The sequence below is a fragment of the Ochotona curzoniae genome, unplaced genomic scaffold, assembly GCF_017591425.1.
Source record: "Ochotona curzoniae isolate NIBS_2020 unplaced genomic scaffold, NIBS_Ocur_1.0 contig_1014, whole genome shotgun sequence".
Taxonomy (NCBI): Eukaryota; Metazoa; Chordata; class Mammalia; order Lagomorpha; family Ochotonidae; genus Ochotona; species Ochotona curzoniae.
The window spans coordinates 12,611,495-12,633,368 of NW_024464920.1; the positions used below are offsets into that span (position 1 = coordinate 12,611,495).

At 42.6% G+C, this 21,874-nt stretch overlaps 1 protein-coding gene across 1 annotated transcript; it reads left to right on the forward strand.

Moving 5' to 3' along the window:
• The first annotated feature begins 554 nt into the window (after window positions 1-554).
• BTG1 (BTG anti-proliferation factor 1) lies at window positions 555-2,876 on the forward strand. Its single transcript, XM_040980894.1, has 2 exons — window positions 555-1,053; window positions 1,902-2,876. The coding sequence occupies exons 1-2, from the start codon at window positions 906-908 to the stop codon at window positions 2,267-2,269; spliced, it is 516 nt and encodes a 171-aa protein (XP_040836828.1). The 5' UTR covers window positions 555-905; the 3' UTR covers window positions 2,270-2,876.
• Window positions 2,877-21,874: the final 18,998 nt, after the last annotated feature.

Genomic DNA, 21,874 nt, shown 5'->3' on the forward strand with positions numbered 1-21,874 from the left:
CTGGCAGGTCCGCTTCCCCGAGTGCCAGCGCCCTCACAGCCGGAGCCGAGCGCCCGCCTGCAGCCGGAGCCCAGGGCCCCGCACAGCCGGAGTCGAGCGCCCGCCTGCAGCCGGAGCCGAGCGCCCGCACAGCCGGAGCCCAGCGCCCGCCTGCAGCCGGAGCCCAGCGCCCGCACAGCCGCCCGGGCAGCACTCCCATGCACAAGGCGGTCTCGGAGCAGCCGCCCGACAGGCTCGAGCGAGGAGGAGCTAGGGCCGAGGGCGGAGCTTTCACACGCGCTCCCCGGGCCCGCGCGCCGTCCCCCAAGCCCGCAGCTCGGTCTCCGGCCGCCACTCGGGGTTTATTTGTTTACAAGCGGATTACGTCAGCTCCTCCCTCTCTTCCCCGACTCCGGACCCGCCCCCCACAGCCCTTTTCCCGCCCCCTCCGTCTCCGAATTTGCTTGCGTCACAATGGTGCGATCTCCCGATTGGCTGGCCTCGGCCGTCACGCTCCAGCTACGCCACTTCCTCTTCGCGGCGCTATAAAACGTGCTGCACGGCGGCCGCCTCTCTTCGCCCCCACGAAGCTGGAAATGCAACTGTCGGGGATTTCGGAGGCTACGGAGCCGGAGCCGGAGGCGGCCGGAGAGGTCCGAGCGATGTGACCAGGCCGCCGTCGCTCGCCTCTCCGTCTCTCCCGCCGCCTCCTGTCTCGAAAATAACTTTCTGTTTTTACTCTAAAGAGAAGGGGAAAGAAAAGAAAAAAAAAAAGTAGCCGACGTTCGCCCCTCGCCCCCTCCCCGACGCCGGCTCTTTTCCTCTCAGCCCTCGGACCTGTGAGGGGGGCCCGGGGTGGCCGCTCCGCCGTCGGGGCTGCGCTGCCGAGCCCCGGCCGCCCCGGGCTGCCCCCGCCCGCCGCCCCCATGCATCCCTTCTACACTCGAGCTGCCACCATGATAGGCGAGATCGCCGCTGCCGTGTCCTTCATCTCCAAGTTCCTCCGCACCAAGGGTCTCACGAGCGAGCGACAGCTGCAGACCTTCAGCCAGAGCCTCCAGGAGCTGCTGGCAGGTGAGTGAGGAGGAGCGAGGACGCGGCGGGGGGCCCCCTGGCTGAACCCCACTCCGGTGGCCGGGGCTGTGGGGAGAGCGCAGAGCTCCAGCGACCCCCGGGTCCCTCCACGGGACGGGGCGGTAGCCGCTCTAACGGGTCCCGGGAAGGCTTAGGGCGCCCCCTCCTCCTGGCCGGTGAGCCGGACCCTGGAGAAGAAAACAGACTCACAACAAAGGAGCTAGAGCCGCCCGAGGCGTGAGCTGCGGTCCGGGGACCCTAGGCGGGTTTGGGGGGTAAGGGTGGGGTAGGGGGGACAAAGGAGCAGCCCCGCGGGACTGGGGTTGGGGTTGGGGGGTGGTTGGACGCCCCCTCCCCCCTCCCCTTCCGACCGTTGCAGGGTGGGCAGTGGCGCTGCTGCCCCGGGGCTGGCTCCGGACGGACGTGCGGTGTCCCCGCACTCTCTGCCCCTGCCCATTCATCATGGGGTTTGTCACCGGTGCCCTGCCCAGATTGTGGTTGTTTTTCTTGCCTTTGGGGTTAACAGTCTGGTGGCGACGCCGCCATAAACTCCATTGTGTGTGGCAGGGGCGGGGTGGGGAAAGTAAACAGGTTCCCGCCTGGCTCTCCGGCTGGAGGAGGCTGTGCGCCTGGTTCCTGTTTGGGCGGCTTGGCCGGTTGGGATTCCCGGAGACTGTCTGGTCCCGTGCCGCTCTCCCCAGCCCTGCCCGTCCCGGCCAGGAGCGGTCTGGGATGGGTCTTTAAAGAAAGTTCGTGGGTTTTGGTTTTCGCTCTGCACAGGGGCGAACAGGAGCGGCGCCAGCAGGCACGCAGTAAAGCCTTGCTTCTCTGCTCTTTTTCTCCTATAGAGCACTATAAACACCACTGGTTCCCAGAGAAGCCGTGCAAGGGCTCAGGTTACCGCTGTATCCGCATCAACCACAAGATGGATCCTCTGATTGGACAGGCGGCCCAGCGGATAGGTCTGAGCAGTCAGGAGCTGTTCAGGCTGCTGCCCAGCGAACTCACCCTGTGGGTCGACCCCTACGAAGTGTCCTACCGGATCGGAGAGGACGGCTCCATCTGCGTGCTGTATGAAGCCTCGCCAGCAGGAGGTGGCACCCCCAACAGCGCCAACGTGCAGATGGTCGACAGCAGAATCAGCTGTAAGGAGGAACTTCTCTTGGGCAGAACCAGCCCTTCCAAAAACTACACTATGATGACTGTATCGGGTTAAGATATAGTCTATGGATGGATCATCTTATAATGGATGGATAAATTTGATTTTTGCTTTGGGTGGGCTCCTCTTGGGGATGGATTATGGAATTTAAACCATGTCACAGCTGTGAAGATCTGGCACAAGCTAGAGTGGTAAAAAAAAATTTTTTTTAAGTGACAGTGCCATAGTTTGGACAGTACCTTTCAGTGATTTAATAGCCTGTGAGTCCAAGTAAACGATCACTCTATTTGCTAGGGAGTGAAGTCCTGGAGGGGTTTCAGTTTCTCCCAGACATGATACCTAAAATTTTATATCAGCCTGTTTAATGAAAATCTGTATTTCAAAGAACCGTTCTCTGCAGTAGATCTTGGCAGAGGAATTTGCACTCTTTAACACTTGAAAATTGTTATCGTTAATCTTTTTGGCAGCTCAATAGGAAAGCTCAACGTTTTTAAACACGGTAGTACTGGAAATTTTACAAGACTTTTACCTAGCACTTAAATATGTATAAATGTACATAAAGACAAACTAGTAAGCATGACCTGGGGAAATGGTCCGATCTTGTATTGTGTTTTTTGGCCCTGAAAGTAGCAAGTAACCAGAATCTGCCATGGCAACAGGCTTTTAAAAAATTTTTAAAAAGACCCTTAAAAAAGACACTGTCTCAACTGCGGTGTAGCACCAGCCAGCTCTGTACATTTGCTAGCTTGTAGTTTTCTAAGACTGAGTAAACTTCTTATTTTTAGAAAGTGGAGGTCTGGTTTGTAACTTTCCTTGTACTTAATTGGGTAAAAGTCTTTTCCACAAACCACCATCTATTTTGTGAACTTTGTTAGTCATCTTTTATTTGGTAAATTATGAACTGGTGTAAATTTGTACAGTTCATGTATATTGATTGTGGCAAAGTTGTACAGATTTCTATATTTTGGATGAGAAATTTTTCTTCTCTCTATAATAAATTGTTTCTTATCTTGGCATTTTAATCAATCTCTTGTCATGATTATAGAGGTTCAGCTAAAAAAAAATATTTTTCTGGGAATATTTAGGTTCCATAAGTTATGTGAACATCAGTTGCACACTGGTCATGCTGAGAAAACATTTGATGAAAAGGATCTGTGTATACAAACTTAGATGTTAGAAGAAACACAGGGGTGACATGTTTTTTGTTTTTGTTTTTTAAAAACCAAATCAAAGCATGGACACATTCACAGGCTGATAGTCTCAGAAAGAATGAGAGACAAAGGTAACAGTGCAAACAGTGATATCAAAAAGGATTACATTGTACGGCTTCCCTGTTGAAGTGAAGATACAGTGTCCATTCTGACCTACCTTTGGAAAAAAAAAAACATTTTGCAACCCTTTGGATTCCTTGTTCTGTTGTAAAACCCTGGGGCAGGTGACACATAGTTTTAAACAACAGGCTAACCACTGCAGAGAAATTGGTTGACTTTTCATCACCTGCGAGATTTACATAAAAATAAGCTGGGATTCAACAAAAGGTATGTTTACAAACTTTTGTTCTCAAAGATGGCGATGGTTGCTCTGGTCCTCATTTCCAGGCTGTGATTGCAGAGATTGTAAGAACCTCGGAGAACATTGAGGTTGCTGTGCTTATAGTTACTGACCCCAAATAAAGACTTTATGTGACTTTTTGGTACATAGGGTAACAAGTGATTTTCCAGTGGAAACAAAGTGGAGAATATTTTTTTTTTTTTACGCAGTATTCCTTACCATATATTGGCTTGATTTTGTTTTTGATATACATGTAAATATGTTTACACTACAAATACATTATGTCTTCTAAATTACATGAAATCTAATTGCTTGAATATGTTTGAGACTTTCTCTCCACCTGTGACATTAAATACTGGTTTTGTAGACCACAGGAAGTCACAGTTAAATGTGCAGATTTAAGAATAAAAATGCTGGTCTACAGGTATTTCATTGGCTGACCATTCTTGGAGCCCAGGAGGCATTGACCAGTCCTCCTGCAGTTGTTAGGGCTTTGTTCTGAATTGTTTGTATTTAATGGCGCTCTGTTAGGAAGGACTGACAGAAGTGTCTGAGCCTGGCCAATGCCACTTTCCTATACCGACCACACTCCCTTAGTGCTTGGAGGCTAGGTGACTAGCTAAAGCTTTGCATCCTAATTCAGTGGGACAGGAAGCAAGATGAGGATGATCTTCAGGAGACTGAACCTATGCGAATCCCTAAAATTTTGAGAGCAAAGGTTTTTCTCAAATGGAGAATTAATTGCTTGTAAGCTCTTGATGTCAGACTTTGTTTTTTAAGGTGCTTCAAAAAATGTGGGAAGAGAACACAGTGTTTTATTTTAGAATTTAGATGTCTTTGTGACATGTGAGGAGCTGTTTGTGAAGTTCCTCTTTGAGGAGCTTGCTCACATCACTCAGGCCTTGGCGTCCAGCTGTTTCCTGTGACTTTAACCTTAAATTCCCTGGGCAGTTCAACTGAGCCTATGCCAGTGGTCTAGGAGCTGTTTGATAGTTCTTCTGAGCTGCTGCTGGGGGGAACATTTTCTTAGCTATTTTGACATAAACATTGGAGTGTCTGCTGGATACGTGTGCAGGTGTGTGCCAGACCTCCATGTGTCATCACAATTGTGTATTCTTTTCAAATACAGTTGTATAATCTTAAAAAGCGGTTTCACACTTCATCCTTTCTTAAATGCTGAGGTTAAAAACTAGTTGAATCCTTTTAAGAAAGAGTGTTTTCAAGATCAGTAGCTACTGTCATCAGGAATTCTAGTTAGGATTGGCAGTAAGTTTGAGGAATGTTATCTAAGTTTAAACAGGTAGTTTCAAAACAGTTTCTCTAGGTATTAGTAGTGTCTTTATAGTAGCATCTTCTCTGTAATGCTAAAACAGGCTTGAAATGGGTTTGATGGCTAGAATTATCCTCATTAGTGCAGGATAATGTGGCTATACCTTCTGTCGTCTAATGAGAATCCTTCATCCTTGTTGATATTTCTGCAACAATAGACTGGAAAGGTCCCAGCAGAATAGTTACACACATGGTACCCTTAAGCAACTGGAGCTCCCGTTGCAAGTGATGTTTGGTGCAGGTGTTACAGAGGACGCACTTGGCCTTCAGGTTAAAAGGAAGGAAGAGGTATTCTGATGTTTTCATCTCCAGGCTCCTTTTAATCCTAGGAATAACTACATCTATTAGACTTTTTTTTCTCTTGATTTTGAACATTTCTGATACTCTTCTTCCTCTTTACAGAAGGGTGATAACTAAGGCTGTATTTCACATATTAAAGTTGTAAAACTCCTTTTCACCACCATTTCAGATCTGATTAGTCTGCCTAAGCAATGTGGAGAGAATTTTATCAATAACTTTCTCTGCATAGACTTTCAAAAAGCACATCAGATTGAAACAGTGGATTTCTTTATCTGAAGGTATAAAGATTGGAAGTTGTTTAGACATCTCAGTCTGCAATTGAGGTTTTATGTAAAGCTGCTTTCTTTTCATGTTTGGAGCATAACAGTATTACATCTTCTACCTTCAAGTAGTTTGCATACTAACAATACTAGGCTGTTTAATGGAGTCTGTCAAACATTTGCTTTTATATGTGGGACTGTAAATAGACTAGAGAAATCTGTTATGTTATGAATTATGATTTCTGGTTGTATCTAGAAGTCTATTTTCTTATGAGAATAATATAAGGTAAAGGAACTTTGTTAAGCAAGATGTCAAATTTTGTATTTTTGAGGTTCTCTTAAACAAGTAGGCCTTAGATTGTATGAATAGCAAGGATTGATATGATTCTTCAACCACTTTTTGGGTATAATTGATATGCAGAGTTTTTGCACTTTTTCACTTGGTTTTATTTCTTGTGTTACTCTATATGTCAAACAGGAATAAACAATAAGACTTCCACTCATAGGATTCTAATTTATTTTTAATGCTTCTTGTCATATCATGATTGAATAATCTTAAGGGATTGTGTGGAGTTCAACTTTTGACATGAAATCATCCTTTGCATGATATTTATCATTTTGGTGTGGACGATGCAGTATTCTTTTGGGTATCTGGCTTGGTTGCAGGGAGGACTGAACGATGAAATAATGATGAGTCTAGGGTTGTATGAAAGGAGAAGGGATGAGGGGAATGTGAAGTGGGAGGGGGAGGACTGTAAAGGCTTGTGAGTTCACTTGCTGTGACCATGGGTGTTTATCAGGACAGTGGTTGGACGTCTCTACTGTAAGGATCCTGCAGTTCATGAATCTGAGGCAAAGTCTGCACTGCGGTTATTTCTGTGAACATCCAGGCCAAGGGGGTGGTCCAGGTATATTGACTGCGTGGAGACCAGCTTTGGAGGAGGTGTGCATGGGACACATAAATAAAGCACATTAACTCCTACAGGCATTTTGAGACAAAGTCAAACACAGATCGTATGCCTTTTTCTCTTGGTATTTTATTCATTTTTTTTTAAGACCTCTCTGTTACAAGCCACTCAGATTATATAGTGTCTTTCCTTGTACTTAAAAGTTGTTTGGGCTATTTGAGACATCCAATTCCTGGTAGTAGAGGATGATTATGGGCCATATATCCACCATCTTACTAGGGACTACCAGGCAGGAGATGCAGTGTATCAGATTCCTCCTTTTGGAGCATATTTTGCCAAATAACACTTAAAATCTCAAATTGTAATATTGATAGAAGACATTTACCCATATGTGTATTTCTTAATGTTTCAGTTGGTGAAATTTGTGTTTATGTATTTAGTACAGAACCTTTATTTTTAAAGATTTTGATTTAAAGTTTTTGCACGGCATTTCCTTTACATGCAAAGCCACAATGGTGTGTGTTTTATAAAAAAAAAATTGGGGATACAATGAAAACCTTGTTGATAGGTATTCATGATGGAAAATGTTAGAGAAATGGTTTATTTCTCTAGACATTTTCTTAAAGTAGGTTGAATGTTCTCTTCCAAGAATAACTCATATATTCCTCTAAGTTGTAAGTCTGAAATGAGAAGCTGTTGTAGCAATGCAAATATAGTTGCCTTAAATAGTTTATCTGTGTAAGTCTTTATTTGTAAAACTCATTTTTACAACTAAAACATGTTTGAAACTGAGTGTTACTACTACTAGTTCAGAGTTCCCTATTAACACTATATTGCTATGTATTGAAATTCACATTGTATGTTTCTTGGAAATTTTAAAGGGCCTTTATATAAAACATTGATTTATACAACTTAATTATTAGAATTACAGATCGATGATTTAGTTATTTTAGCAGTTATGGTTTACTCTAATGGCTCTCTGTCTTTTTCCTTTTATTCTAAATCATCTGCAAATTTTGACTTCTGACAACTTCCATAAGTGGGTATAAGGCTAAACTGATTAGACTTAACAATTGCATTGTAAGCAGGACTGAATACATTTTCTACGGATGATTTACGGCACTTCTGTCCCCTGAAGTCAATAGATTAAATAGAATTATATTTCCTATAAATTATTCCTTGTGAGCCCTTCAAGTTATCAATTTTCTTGTTTGACCTTCTAGCAATTGGGTGAGATTGGCAGATAGGTCAGTGTTTTTTATCTTCATTTCATGGGTAGAAAACTGAGACCAAGTCTGAATACTTTGCCCCCAGATAACCCATAAAAAGCTGATTCCAGTTTGGGCTTCAACCCTTCTGACCCCAGAATCCAAACTTTTAAACTATTAGTACGCTTTGGAGTATCATTTATTTACTTGTTTCACATTGTTGGGCCATACCTTTTAATTTCTTTTTGCTAGTTGGCCATCTTCTGTTGTTAGTATTCTTGAAACTCTTCACTCTGCCTATAAGAGTTGCAGCACTCTACAACTAGACTCTGAGAGGCTGTTGATCTTTAGTGTAGGGAATGGTAGTGTTGGACTCAAAGAAGTTGGGATCCTTGGCCTGAGCCAGTCTGAGACGTGGGACTAGTTACTTAGCCTTTGGTAAATAGCTGCAAGAATAGCGCTTGTGTTTCTGAAATAATATAGGAAGGAAAATGAACTGCTTCCTCCTTTTGAAGGATGGAAACTCAGATAACCCAGATCTTACATATTTTACTGAATTTTCTGAGTTGAGTTTTTAAAACTGGTTTCCAGAGCCAATTTCTCAGGAGAAAAAGGGAGGACTTCTTTAGGTCCTTTGAAGACACCTTAAATTGAGAAATGGACTAATGCTACCAAATGTGCATATCCATGTACAAACACCTTTGTATCCATTGTGTTGCTTAATCCTCACAGTAACCTGTGGTATATGTCTCCCACCCAAGTACTAACCAGGCCCGACCCTGCTTAGCTTCCAAGATCAGACGAAATCGGACGCATTCAGGGTGGTATGGCCGTAGGCCTGTGGTATATGTTCTAAGTTGACTCTTCCCAGCATTTGCAAATTTTCAAGTTCTGTATATGTGGCCAAGGTTTTGCAAGAGGTTTTCAAACTGTTTTTTAAGTAGAATTCTTTGGTTCTCAATCTCTTCTTAATCTAGAGTGGTATGAATACTTCCCCTACTGCCAAGAAAGCAGGCTTTTTATAAGCTATCAGCTTGGGCTTGAGTTTCTTCTTGTGATGTAACCTGATGCAACATTTGCTCAAATCCTTAGTAGTATAGTTGATTTCCCCCAGTCGATCATAAATGACTCAATGACCACAAGTTCTTTTGGTTTAAACCCAAGTCCTGTTTTCTATGTGCAGGTACCCTCACTGAGTAGCTTGCAACTGGCTTACATCACAATACTTCATACCACAGTGAACTAGACATTCAGCAGAGCTTCCTGTGAATTTATTTTGCAATAGTATAGGAAACAAAGGGCTCCATTCTTTGAAGAACCTCAAGAGACATACAGGCCACATTCCCTTTGACCCTTTCAGAAGTCTTACATCTTAAAGCCCCTCTGTGATTCAGGCCCTGCCTGGAGTTGTGAACAGCTTTATAAATCAATGTGCTCCTACAATATTTAAGATTGTGATATATGAATATGAGTTTGGAACTAATTAAAACAAGATTAGATGGCCAGTGTTGTCAGAACAGCTCTCCCTGGATACAGTAATAATGATTGTAGAGTTGGAAATAGAGTGCTCTTCTATACTTTGGTGCTTTAAGTAACTCTCAGATTTTTGCATTTTTCCCCCTATGCTCTGTAAACTCGGTAGGTTTGTTGTCTCCTGGTGCCTTTCTAGATGGTTAAAAATATGAATGGTACTTGATTCTGAATCTGTCACTGTCTTTCACCTACATTAAGTATTGAGTCCCATTATGTGCTGTGTACTGCGCTGAGGCTGGAGCTGCAAAAAGGCATCCAGGGAGCTTAGAATGCAGCGGCAGGAATTGCCAAACAGATGTGAAAGTTGGACTCTACCTGAGGTATGCTAAGAAAAGGCAATTGGTGAAGTGATGTCAAGAGAACTATAAAAGAGAAGATTGCCATGGAAAGGTTTCCCAGAAGGCACTGGGCCTTCTGGAGCTGAAAGCTGAAGGGTGCATAGGAGTTTAACTGGAGAAGACAGGCAAGAGGGAAGAGTTGGCACAAAATCTGGGTGGAAAGTGATGTAAATGAGAGGTATGAAACAGAGATGAATGCCACTGGAGTTGAGGGGGATTGTAGCAGAGTAGCCAGTCTGGGAACAATAGGGAGAGTGACAGTTGCTCCTTTTAAGATTTATTTGTTTGGAAGGTAGTGTGAGAAAGGGATCTTTGCCTAATTACCTGTATCAGCTAGGTTGGGCCACACACACACACACACACATAACAGTAGCCAGGAATTCAGAATGGGTCTCCATATTGGTGGCAGGAACTCACATCAGTGAGCCTTCATCCTCTGTCAGGAAGTTGGATTGGAAGTGGTATGTCCAGGTGGCATGGGATGCTTCAGTTCCATGGTGGCTCTACCTTCTTCATGCTCATCCCGTGACCATCTCATTGGATGAATAAAATCATCAATGCAATTGGGACTTGAGAGTCAAGGTATGCATTACCAGTCAGATGCTGACCACAGAGAAGGGTCATGTGGCCCTCTCACATTGGTAGGTTATGTTAGCAGTATAACCAGTTTTTAAGGATTTGAAACCAGCATTGTATCTACTTGCTGGTGAATATATCAAGGAGTTAGAACATTTTATGCATTACAAACAGAACCCCGCAGAACTCAGTGAGGGCTTTGCCAGACAAGTAGTTTGTGTGGTTTTTTTTTTCCTGGTAGAGATAGTGATATTTTAATAGAGATAGTGATGTTTGACATGAAAAGATGGGTTTTAGCGTGAGCTACTTAGATAAATTCTTCACTTTCAAAAGATCACTTTTCCAGTGATTATTAAATATTGAATATTTTAACTATTCTCCATATTTTGTTACAATAGTTTTTTTTTTTTTTTAGCTTTTTAAGTGTTTTTTTGAATGTTAAATAATGGTACATATTTATGGGCTACTCATCATTTTTACATTGAATTATTTTTCAAGATGTGTTTATTTGAAAGGCAGAATTACAGAGAGAATCAGATAGCAATAGCAATCTTTCATTCACTGGTTCACTCCCCACATGGCTGTAACTAGAGGGTTGGACCAGGCTGAACGAGGAGCCAAGAGCTTCCTCCAGGTCCAGGGGCACAAGGACTAGGACCATCTTCTGCTTTCCCAGGTGCGTTAGCAGGAAGGTGGATCAAAAGCAGAGAAGCCGGGGCTCCAACCTGTGTCCACATGCAATACCTGAATAACAGGCAGCAGGGGTAGTGGCAGCTTAACCTACTACACCACAACAGTAGCCCCTAAAAGGAAGTTTATTAAATAAGATTTTTTTAAAATATTAGAAAATTTAAGAAGGGTTTACATTTTGAGTGTAAATGTGTATGAAACGGTTCTGTGTAGTTAAATGCACAACATTCAGGGAGTTTTACACATCTCTGTAATTCCCATCTTGATGAAGATATGCAATATTTCTGCCATCCCAGGAAATTCTTCTTTGGGCCGTTTAGGATTTGATTAAGACATAGGATTGTGGGGGTCAGGCCTCAAATTAGAATTATTTTCCCCTTATTTTTATAATTGCTCTCTTAATTTTTTTTTTCCTTCTTAAACATGTGCCCTTCATGATTTTAAACATGAAACAAATTGTCACCAGAAGAAATCATTGCGTTTCAACTCGTGATTTAGTGGTTTCTAATGTAGAGTTTCCCCGGCCGATTGGCGTTTTAGTTCTGTAATGTGAGTAGCACGCTGTGAGTCACATCCCCACTGGCTGACTCACAGGCTGCCAAGAAGGCCTAAGCTGTAGTCTTGATCAACCAAAAGAGATGGTGATGATGCCAAGTTTTTGTACTGCCTCTTCCCATTCTCTGCTTTTTTTCCCTTTTAACTTGATTATTTCAGTCCGCCTTGAACAACTTGATTTCAACTCAGAAATTCTCAGCACAAGTTGCCGAAGAATGGCAAGAATACTGACCTAAGTTACCACATGTTTGTTGTGAAATTGATTCAACTCAAGGGTTTTAGGTCATTGTTATTCAGGAGTCTTGGATCAGAGGCAAAAGGACATTCCCATACAAAAGACTGTTTTCAGTAACTTTGGGATGTACTAGCGATGGGGAGAGGATGTGATTCACCAGGGACTGAAAAGGAAGGGTCTTTTTTCCTGTAGGTTTAGAGTTCTGATTGGGAAGCTTATCTGGAATCATCTTAGGTTAAGGATTGTTTCTTCAGAAAGACAATGTGTTCTTAGCAAAGCTTTTGCTGACAAAGTAACTGGGAGGGGCATTGTGATGGTGATAATCAGAGTGGCTTCTGGACATTTTTTTTTCGCCAGTTTATGAATACTTAGTATTTCATTACCAACTGACTATTCCACTTTAGAAAGAATGGCAGGTCAGTTAAGATGCGAGCAAGGCAAAGCCAGATTTGGTTAGTGAAAGCACTAATCAAAAAATCCACTTCCAGGTTGAGAAACACCTGCTTTGATAACACATGAATGATGCTAACTGCTTCATTCTTCCTTTTTTAAAGATGTAACAGAGTGAAAGGCTGAGTCACAGACAGAAAGCAGAGAGAAACGTGAGAGTGCTTCCATGTGAAACAGCTAAGGCTGAGCCAAGCTGAAGCCAGGAGCCAGGAACCCCTATCTGAGCCTCCCACTTGAATGTCAAGAACCCAAGTACCCAGTCAACCCTGCTGCCTCCCAGGCTTGCTAGCAGGTAGCTGTTTAGTGGATGCTAGTTAGTTAGTGGAACACCATTAGCAGGTAGTTGGTTAATGGGATGCTGATACCTCAACGCCTGCAATTCTGAAAGAGAAGCAGGCATCCCACGTGGTGACTAAACCGCTTCTGACACAAGGCCTGCTCCCATGTTTTCATTTTTAGAAATTTCTGTGCAATCAGCACAGGAGAAGGCTGGGTGATATTTCGTTGTCTGTTGAGAACGATCTGTCTTTATTCCAATCTCAATTCTCTTCCCAGTGTCACCAGGCAGCTTTAAGACGCCCTGTTTTTCTACTCCTGTAAAATTCTGTGCTATTATGACAGCCACTTCCTATAGATTTGTGGAGCACCAGGCCTGTGCCAAGCACTTCTGGACTCTCTTCCTCAGACTCCTCAGTACAAACTATCACAGCAGATATTATTATAATCACCTTTGATTTCAGGATTTAGTGCTACAGAAATGTTATAGAACTTGTCCAAGGGTCTGACTGGAGAAAATTTGGTGCTTGTCTAAGGTCAGTTATGGACTACAGACCAATATGAGCTCCACAGCATAGCTTTCTGTTCCATTGCATTGTAACTGTTTTCTTGGGTGGTGTTCCCATTAGACAGGAACTCAGACTGGAGCTCATGATGCCATAAGCTATCCCACAAGTTGGTCGTTCCCAAGTATCTGCTGAGCACCTAGCGCATGTCCTGAGTTGTTCTAAGCTCCTGTAGATAACAACAGTAAGACAAACAAAAATTCCTGACTTCAAGGAGAATCTGTGAAATACCTGTTGGTCAAAGGTACTGAGAAGTAGAACTGTTCTTTTGATCTTTTGAGGGTTGCCCCCTGGAGATGTGCCCTGCAAGGGCCCTGCAGAAATGATAGGCAGTTACTTGCTAAGGTAAAGGTGGGAGGTCAGGTTGCTGTTTAAAACAGGGAAGGCTTTACTGATAAGGTCTCATATGAGCAGACACTTGAAGAAGACCGGAGAAAATGGTTTTAGGAGATATCTGGGAAGAGAACATTCCATGCAAATAATTGACTTACAAGATCCTCCCAGGTTTGTCTCCATCCAAATATAGTATTCTCAGACACTGTTTTTTGGAATCCCCCAATCTGGTTTGTGACAATTGTTTTCATGACCATATTTTTTCATTGATTGTTGCCTAGTACAGAAATCAGTATGACTTTTATTTAGAGAGAATTGCAAATTGTAAGAAACATACAGATAAGAAAACAAGCAATATCGCCCATCCACTGCATTACTCCCCAAACATTCAGGCCTGGATCAGACTAAAACCTGAAGCCAGAAACTTCATCCAAATATGTGGACCGTCATCCTGTTCCTTCCCAGGTACAGCAGGAATCCGGATTGAAAGCAGAGAAGCTGGGACTCAAAAGCAGTGCTTTGCTATGGGATACTGGCGTCTCAAGAGCTGGCTTAATCTGCTCCACTACAATGCTGGCACCCAGGTGCTCAATATTTTGTTAGGTTGTATTGCTAGGCACACTAACAGACAAATGTTGAAAACAGCTGGATTACTGGAAATTTTATCCGAAACCACCTATTCTGAGATAAGACAGTGAACTTATCGTTTAGAACCTCTGGTTTTTGAGCCTGAAGATAAAAGCGAAGCTGTATTCCCTTCCTCATACAGACACTGAAAGATCAGGGGCCACTTATTTCCTACTTACTGGCAGGTATCTGTCCTAAATTGAGCTACACAAAATGTCTGAAGTTAATATAAAGATTGTTCTGAATCTGCTTTACTTACCAGAGACACATGGAAAAGTGCTTTTTCAAATATTATTAGCCCAAGAAGTGAGACCATCTCTTCCAAACAACTAGACATTGTTGTATAATGCCAGTTTGGATTGTCTTAATTTTGCTGCATAAGAACTGGCTAATTCCTTTAGGTGTGTGACGGCTGAGTCCAAAGCATGCTCAGACAACATTCTCTCCCTCCTCTTGAGAAGCTGAACAAAATTGAAAAGGGAGAAAGAAACCTTTCTTGGTTTCACTGTCGATCTCTCTTGAAGCTCCCTTCAACCAGATAACTCTGGCCATTTAGCTAAAAATGTTAGATGAGATTGTAAGAAAAGTGAGAGGAGTCAATGAAAAAGGCGTGGGAGTACACTGGAAAAACAATAGCGATGTGTAGGGTTTTATTCAGAACCAGAAATGTTATCCAAAGCGTTTGCAAACATAGAATCATAAATTGCTAAATAGGTTTTTGTAAATACTGATCAGTTGCACAGTGTAATTCTCTCAAAATTATCACACACACACACACACACACAATGATGACAGGCCTACAACCCAAATTCCCTAATGTTAAATTTGGGAATACAAGTAGAATAACTATGTTAATTTGAAACTCACTGCCATGGATACGGATGGTGATTACATCCTTGGGAATCTGCTAATATTTGCTGCAATCATCTATGGCATCTCTCCCAGAAGATTTTCCAGATTCATCAGAACAGATCAAAGTTCATTTCCTTATCAAAGGCCGGCTCTGATTCTCAACTGTGTGGGGTGTGTTTGCCCCTTGTGTCATGCTGAGAAAAGTTCTGTCTTCATTTTCTAACGAATCTTCCTTTGTTTTTCTTCTTTCCTCCTACTTTCCCTGAACTTGTCACTGTAGACAGGAAAATAGAAACAGGAAAAAAAGGAGAGAGAATGGAATGAAAACATCTAGAAGTGTGGTTGGACTAACTTATTTTTAAAGTTAGCCATTCGGTATTAAACTTTGCATTAGACTATAATTAAACTTACAAAATAAAATGTAGTCACTTAGTTGTTTCATTGCACAAAGTTTTAGGGTGCTAAAGGAGAAGTATATTTCAAGGAAAATTTACTTATCATGGGTAGAGTTTTCTGGCTCCTTGTAGGATATTTGTGGGGGTGAGGGGTGGGGAGGGAGGTTATGTATATTTGTACCAGAAATCCAGGAACAACATGCAAACTTGCAAATATACAAGTGGGTGTTTTACATATGTATTTGTTGGGAGAGTAATAAGGAGACTAAACGTAATGTTTGAAAACCCAGAATATAGGAAATGCTGAGAAGTATCTGCCTTTGCCCTTCTTCAATTAGTGCCAAAAAAAGAAACATACTGATTCATTTTAATCTATGTATTTTAGAATGTGATTTACTTGTTACCTGGTCATTGATGCTCACTATAAAATTGCGTTAGAAGAAAATCCTTTCTTTAACACTGTGTGTCATCACACCAGAAAACCATGACCCTGTCTACATGACTCGCAAAGTCTTATCCCTTGGGATTTGACCAGAGGTGAAAATTAACCCGATAGTGAAAATATATGAAATGTAAGGGCAGAATTTTCACAGGCTTTTCTGTCCACCAACAGTGAGATGCTTCCTAAACAACATGTGGCACAGGCCCTCTCCTGGGAGCTAAGTTCTCTTCCTGTTGGAAATAGGCTGTAGACTAGGGAGGCAAGTTGGCACAACCTTCCCTGTACTTGGCTGCTTGTCCCAGGAGTCACCAGGATGAAGGAGCAAGTTGAGCCATGGCAAAAGAATGGGGCAATCTTAAACTTATCCCCTGACTTGGGACTTAGATCATTGCCCATTCCTGAATTTAGGTGCCTCAGAGTGAGTGTGGAAGCATCCAGACCAGCTCCCCTGATCTGTGATGGAAGAGAGACTCCAAAGCTGATATGCCCACACGGGACTCTGAGTTGTGGACTGGATGAAGAAGATGATGATGATTGGATGCTAGCTTGGCCACCCAGCTCCAGTTTAGCACTTAAGATTTTCTTGTGTCAACCTTGCAACTGCTTTGATTGCCATGTCAAAAAGCATTCATGAAGCACTCACTCACATGGACTTTTCAGATGTTTATGTAATTCCAACCATCCTCCTTGTGACTCCGCTTCCCTCTTGGAGAAAACATAAAAGGGCGTGAGATGCTAGCGAAAGGGCTAAAGGTCCTAATTTATGTGTATGCATGCAAACTGTCAACCCCAGTTTCAGCCTGGGTCACCCTGTACCTTAAATGCTGGATTAAACAGCCTTGTTGTTCTGGCATGACAAAGCCATGCACTATTCTTACGTTTCGGCAGACTCCCAGGTGCCGCACGCTCTCTTCTGATCTCTGGCCTTCAGCCCCTGCCACTCCTGGATGGGGTCAGTTTGGTGGCCAGTCTGCTGACCTGTCTGGGTTGTCATTTGGCATGCATTCTCTCCAGATGTTGAAGCTCAGCCTCCTTTTCATTTTGTGAAGGTTCGCTGAGAGAAGGTATCTCTGTACAGCTGGTTCATGATGATGGAGACTTAACTGAAGCAACATAGATGTCTTGATTGTTGTGGATGCTCTGGTCATTTTTGGATACTGAATTGAAGATCCCTTTTTCTCTTTTTCCCTCCCCTTCCCATCCCCTTCATCCCCCTTCATCTCCCTTCTTAGCTTTGTCTCTTGGGCACTTTGTAAAGGAAAGAAACACAACAACAACAACAACAGCAACAAAGTTGATGTCTTTCTTTGCTGTCACGGTGGAAAAGCAATGTTTCCTATTTAAGCTCTTTCTACAGTTCTTTTCTAGGTGAGATCACAGAGAAAGACCAGTCGTGATGAGTAGAGAAGAGGATGAATTAAATTTTTAGGATACACAGGGAAACTGGAGGGACACCAGAGTTTGCTTAAACACGGGGGAGAGCCTCAGGGAGAAGGAGGGAGAGGTGCTGTAAGCACAGGCTCCACAGTCTCAAAGTTCCTGGGGAAATCCTGGCCCTGGCACCACCAAAGAGGCCGAGAGGCAGGGCACTTCATTCTCTCCAAATCCTGTGTGGTAAAATCGAGTTCATGATGACATCTCATTGTGTACAGGCCTCTTGTAATAAAACCAATCCTTCCCTGATGTGAGCTATTTAGTTTAGGCTTCCTTTTACTTTTGTAGCTGTAATGTTAGAATTTGCTTTGGAAATTCAAAACAGTGTGAATCTGGAACTATAGTGGGCCCTAAGGGTGTTGGGTAAGGTGTTCACCCATGTAAGAGGGTACTTGGAGTCCTAAATTTGTTAATACCTGTATGCGGACTATTGTAGGATCAAATACAGACTTAGCTACACTGCTGTTACTATTGTTGCATTGCAGTATTTGTTTAAAAATATATTTATTTGTTTGAAAGGCAGGGTTACAACAATAGGGTGAAACACATATAAATCTTTTCCATCTGCTGGTTCATACCCCAGAATAACTGGGGTGCCATGGCCAAAGCCTGGAACTAACTCTTAGATGTAGAAGACAAGTACCTGGGCTGTCTTCTACTGCTTTTCCAGGCATATTAGCAGGGAGCGGGATTTGAAATGGAGAGCTGGAACTCTGGTGCTCAGATGGGATGTCCATGTCATCATTTCTTTGGGTGGAGCCTTGCATTCATATATTGCTTATTCCCAGGAATAGCTGAGAAGAACCTGAGACCCTGCACTTGCACTTCACTTCTTTTCTGATTGTGTCTGTCTAGCCATGAAGCTGCTTCAGATTTTCTGTTTAGATTCCTTCTCAATGCCTTCTAGCTCCAGTTTTCAACTGAGGAAATTTTTTCCCTTGCCCTCTCTCATCCTCCCTTCTGCATCTTGCCTAGCTCTTTTTTGCTTCTTTCCAACATTCACTCGCCCCACGCCCACCGTACTCCTATCACAGGGATGTAGGGCAGCTGATGATTGCACAGCACTTTCCGAGTGCTGGTTAATGTTCAGAACATTCTAAATGTGAAGCACCCATTCTGCGAAGCTCTCAGAAACCAGGTGCTAAGAACCTCTCAACAGGAACATTTTGGGCAGGGAGGGGAGGAGTGAAAGCAGGGATAGAAAACGAATAAGCACACAAATTAAACCAGCTGTAATGTGATTTGGGGAAGCTGATCTTTTGCAGGTTGTTTTCTCCATTGTGAGACCTGGTAGCCTGAGACTGGTAAAATTCTTCTTCCATATGAACCTAGGAAGCTGCATATACAGAAGAATAAATACAAGACCCTGATTGAAATAAAAAATGGAAAACTTTTTGTCCTGTGGTGATAAGATAATCAAAACATCCTCCTATTGTAAAACCTTGATGTTTAGTTTAAAAGAAAGAAAAGAAAAAAAAAAGCTGATAGCAAGTTGTGAACTCATTTTTTTCCTATGCCAGTTTTTCACACTGGCAGAATGGAGATTGGCCACTAGTGACTCATTCCTTTATGAATGTTGTTAAGTGACTAAGCAGTATTTTGGTTTTGTTTTTGTTGGGTTTTATTGTGCTTTTTTAAGGTGGATTTTTCAGACCCCAGATTAAGATCTGGATTTCGGTGTTGTCTTCCTTAAAAAAAAAAAAAAACAACTCACCAACAGAGTACCTGACAGTGAGTGGAATGAATCATTGCAAATGAAAAGGAGATGCAAACGGAGCACCGAGGACCTGACATTTTAATAGCGTCTTGTATTTACTCTGTCCTCACAGCCACAAATCATTTCTTGCCAACAGTTAGTTTAGAGGCCAAGGCCATTGTCTGGCTCACAGTTGCTATGAAATTGCTCTAGAGTCCACATTTTTGTTCTAATTGACCTGGATTTGTGGGTTGCGGATGCTACTCGCTGTTCAATTACACTTGCTCAAAATCAAAATAGAGACTTTGTAGAAAATTAAAACATTCACATTTACAGTTTAAAAAAAAATAAAGAAAATCACAAAGGACTTCTCCTTATTCTGGTAACAGAGGAATGAAAAAGCCCATATTTTTGGACCTTCTCTCAGGATACTCATAACCAATGGAATGCACTTGAGAATAAAGCAGCCAGTCTCCAGGTGTGGTGTCCCAGAAGGCCGAGTCAATTTCCCTCCATCAATACAGACTGTGTGCTACTTTTATTGCCTTGAATTCCTTTCTGAACCTCCTGAATCCGTTTGCTCGTTATTTTCTTTTTCCCTTTTTTATTTTGTCTCAAAGGTAAATCTAGCTCCCGGTGTACTTGCTCTGCCATACCAAAAACGTGTGCATAATAATTCTTGAAGCCCAAGGAGAACATTTGTGGCCTTTTGTTGTTATTGAGTGATGTGTTCTGTACATAAAGAAGTTAGGATCAGTACAGATCCTGTCCATAAAAGGATCTGGAATTCCCTGAAAGGGAGCCTTTGAGACTGTGTCTGTTCCTGTAGCATATGTTATAATCTAGATTTATATGAGAGGCAGAGAGAAAGAGAACATGAGGGCTTCTGTTTGCTGATTGAGTCCCTCCGTGGGTAGGGGTGGAAGGGTACTGAAGCTGGGAAGTCAATGCATGTCTCCCATGTGAGTGGCAGGAACCTGACTACCTGAGTCATCACCATTCCCTCCCAGGATCTGCATTAGCAGGCAACTGGAATTGGGAGCCTGAGCATCAGCCCCAAGCCCTCCATCACAGGACACTGACATCTTAACCACAAGGCTAAAGACCCAACTCAGCTTTCATGAACTTTGTTTTTAGTTATGTTCGAATCCCTTTAGCCGGTCTGGGTACATTCGTTAGACTCTTTTCCTTTGGGGCCTTTTTCACATTTAACATTTGTTGATTTTGTTATCTGTTTGATTTTTTTGTTTGTTTTTGTTGTTGTTTATTTGTCCACCAATGTGCAAGATTGAGGTCAGCCATAAAGAGATTTAAAAGGTGGTGAAGACCTAATTGTAGTGCCCAGAAGTTTATAATCTAATTCTACAAAAAAAAAGTTTAATTCTGAAAAGAGGTTTACAAAACCATATTTGTATCACTATTGATGTACAGTGCAATGAGCTTAGGGAAAGAGGCAATGAAGGCTTCATAAGAGGAGTGGTACATTGTGGAAGCCAGAGTGTTGAGGGATGGCAATCTTGAGAAGGGAACCAGAGTGTAACAAAGCTGCATTCAGTGGACAGAGAGTTCTAATTTATCTAGAGCTTAAGGTATGTGGATAAATTAAAACCATATCAGAGGGCAGAGGACAGAACAAATCCATCATCTATCCCAGCCAAGTGTTGGCAGTGAATACCTGAGCAAATGGAGACTCTAAGATGGACTATGTCAGCCAGTGGATTCTGGAGAGATTTCACCGTGATTGGAGTGGCGAGATTGGCAGCAATAACAGCAATACTGTTGAACTATCAAAAGCACTTGAGCAGGACTCTTGGAGCATGCCCCACATCAGAGACCCTGGGGTGGTTGGGTGTGGCTTCTCCCCTTATCTCTCCCCTCCCCCAGATATGGGAAGGAAAGAAGAGAATGTGAAAAGGAAGGTCTCACCCACTTTCCTCTAGCCCTTGACCCTTTGCACCCTCACAAAATATGTAAAAAATTATCAAAAGTAAAATTTATACAATTAAAAAATCCTTGTTAAAAAGCAGAACGGGGGAAAGAGGAGGAGGAGGAAGAATGCAGTGTTGTGATGTTCCAGTGAGGGACCAATGTAAATACAAAGATGAGTGTGTGCATTTTACTCCCTTAAGTTATGCAGGAAGTGTTTTGCAGCTCTGAGAATGTCCTTGCTGTGCTGCTTGTGAGGGGATTGGTTGGGAAAGTCTTCTAGGAGCCTGGATCTTGAAGGAGTACTGTGTTGCCCAGTAGAAATAAGAAGAAAGCACATAGAAATTCTCCTTATCCTTTGTACTTGTAGTTAACATTCAAGCTTTCTGGGGCATTTGAATGAAATTTTATCTCATAATTTTGTTAGAAGTTCTTCCTTGTCTAAATTGAAACGTGAGGATGCCAGGTTCTGCTCTTTCCTTTAATTTTTTATTTATTAATTTCGCTTTATTTGAAAATCAGAGAGAGAGGCAAAGATTTTTCTGTCCATTGACTCACACCCTAAATGCTTGCAACAGCTAGGTCTGGGCCAAGTCAAAAGCAGGAGAAAAATGCATTTGGGGCTTCCATATGGTTCGCAGGGACCCAAATATTCCATCATCATCTGCTGCCTTTTCAAGCAAATTAGCAGGGAGCTGGGCTAGAAACAGAGTAGCTGGGACTCAAACCAATTGCTCTGATGTGGACTGTGAGTATTCCAGGCATCAACTTAGTGTGCTGTGCCACAACATCCTCCTCACTGCCATTTCTTTTGTCACAGATTTCTTTCTCGCCTATATTCACCAACATGGTAACTTTCCCTTCCTTAGGAAGCTCTATTTGCTTTTATCCCAACCTGGACTTTGTAGAAAGCACAGATGCCATTTTAAATTCCAATTTAAACTGCCATTCTGTCTTCCCCAACATCCATCCAGTCTTGCTAAGCAAAGTTGTTATAAAAGTATGGAATGTCCCCTGCTTTCTTAGAGTAATAGGGTAACATTTCCTCACATTTTGTGCCAAGAAATGGTGTTTTAGTTAAGGTTCTAAAGGTTGAATGTCATCTCACACAAATTACCCAATATCACTGTACCTCAACTCCTTCCTGTATAAAAGGGAAACAACAAAACACTTACCTTCCAG

What these genes read in the sequence shown, in the direction of transcription:
- BTG1 (XM_040980894.1), top strand. Translation starts at nt 906, where the DNA reads ATGCATCCCTTCTACACTCGAGCTGCCACCATGATAGGCGAGATCGCC. An exon ending in CCTCCAGGAGCTGCTGGCAG is followed by an intron (nt 1,054 to 1,901) that starts GTGAGTGAGGAG and finishes TTTCTCCTATAG; the next exon opens with AGCACTATAAACACCACTGG.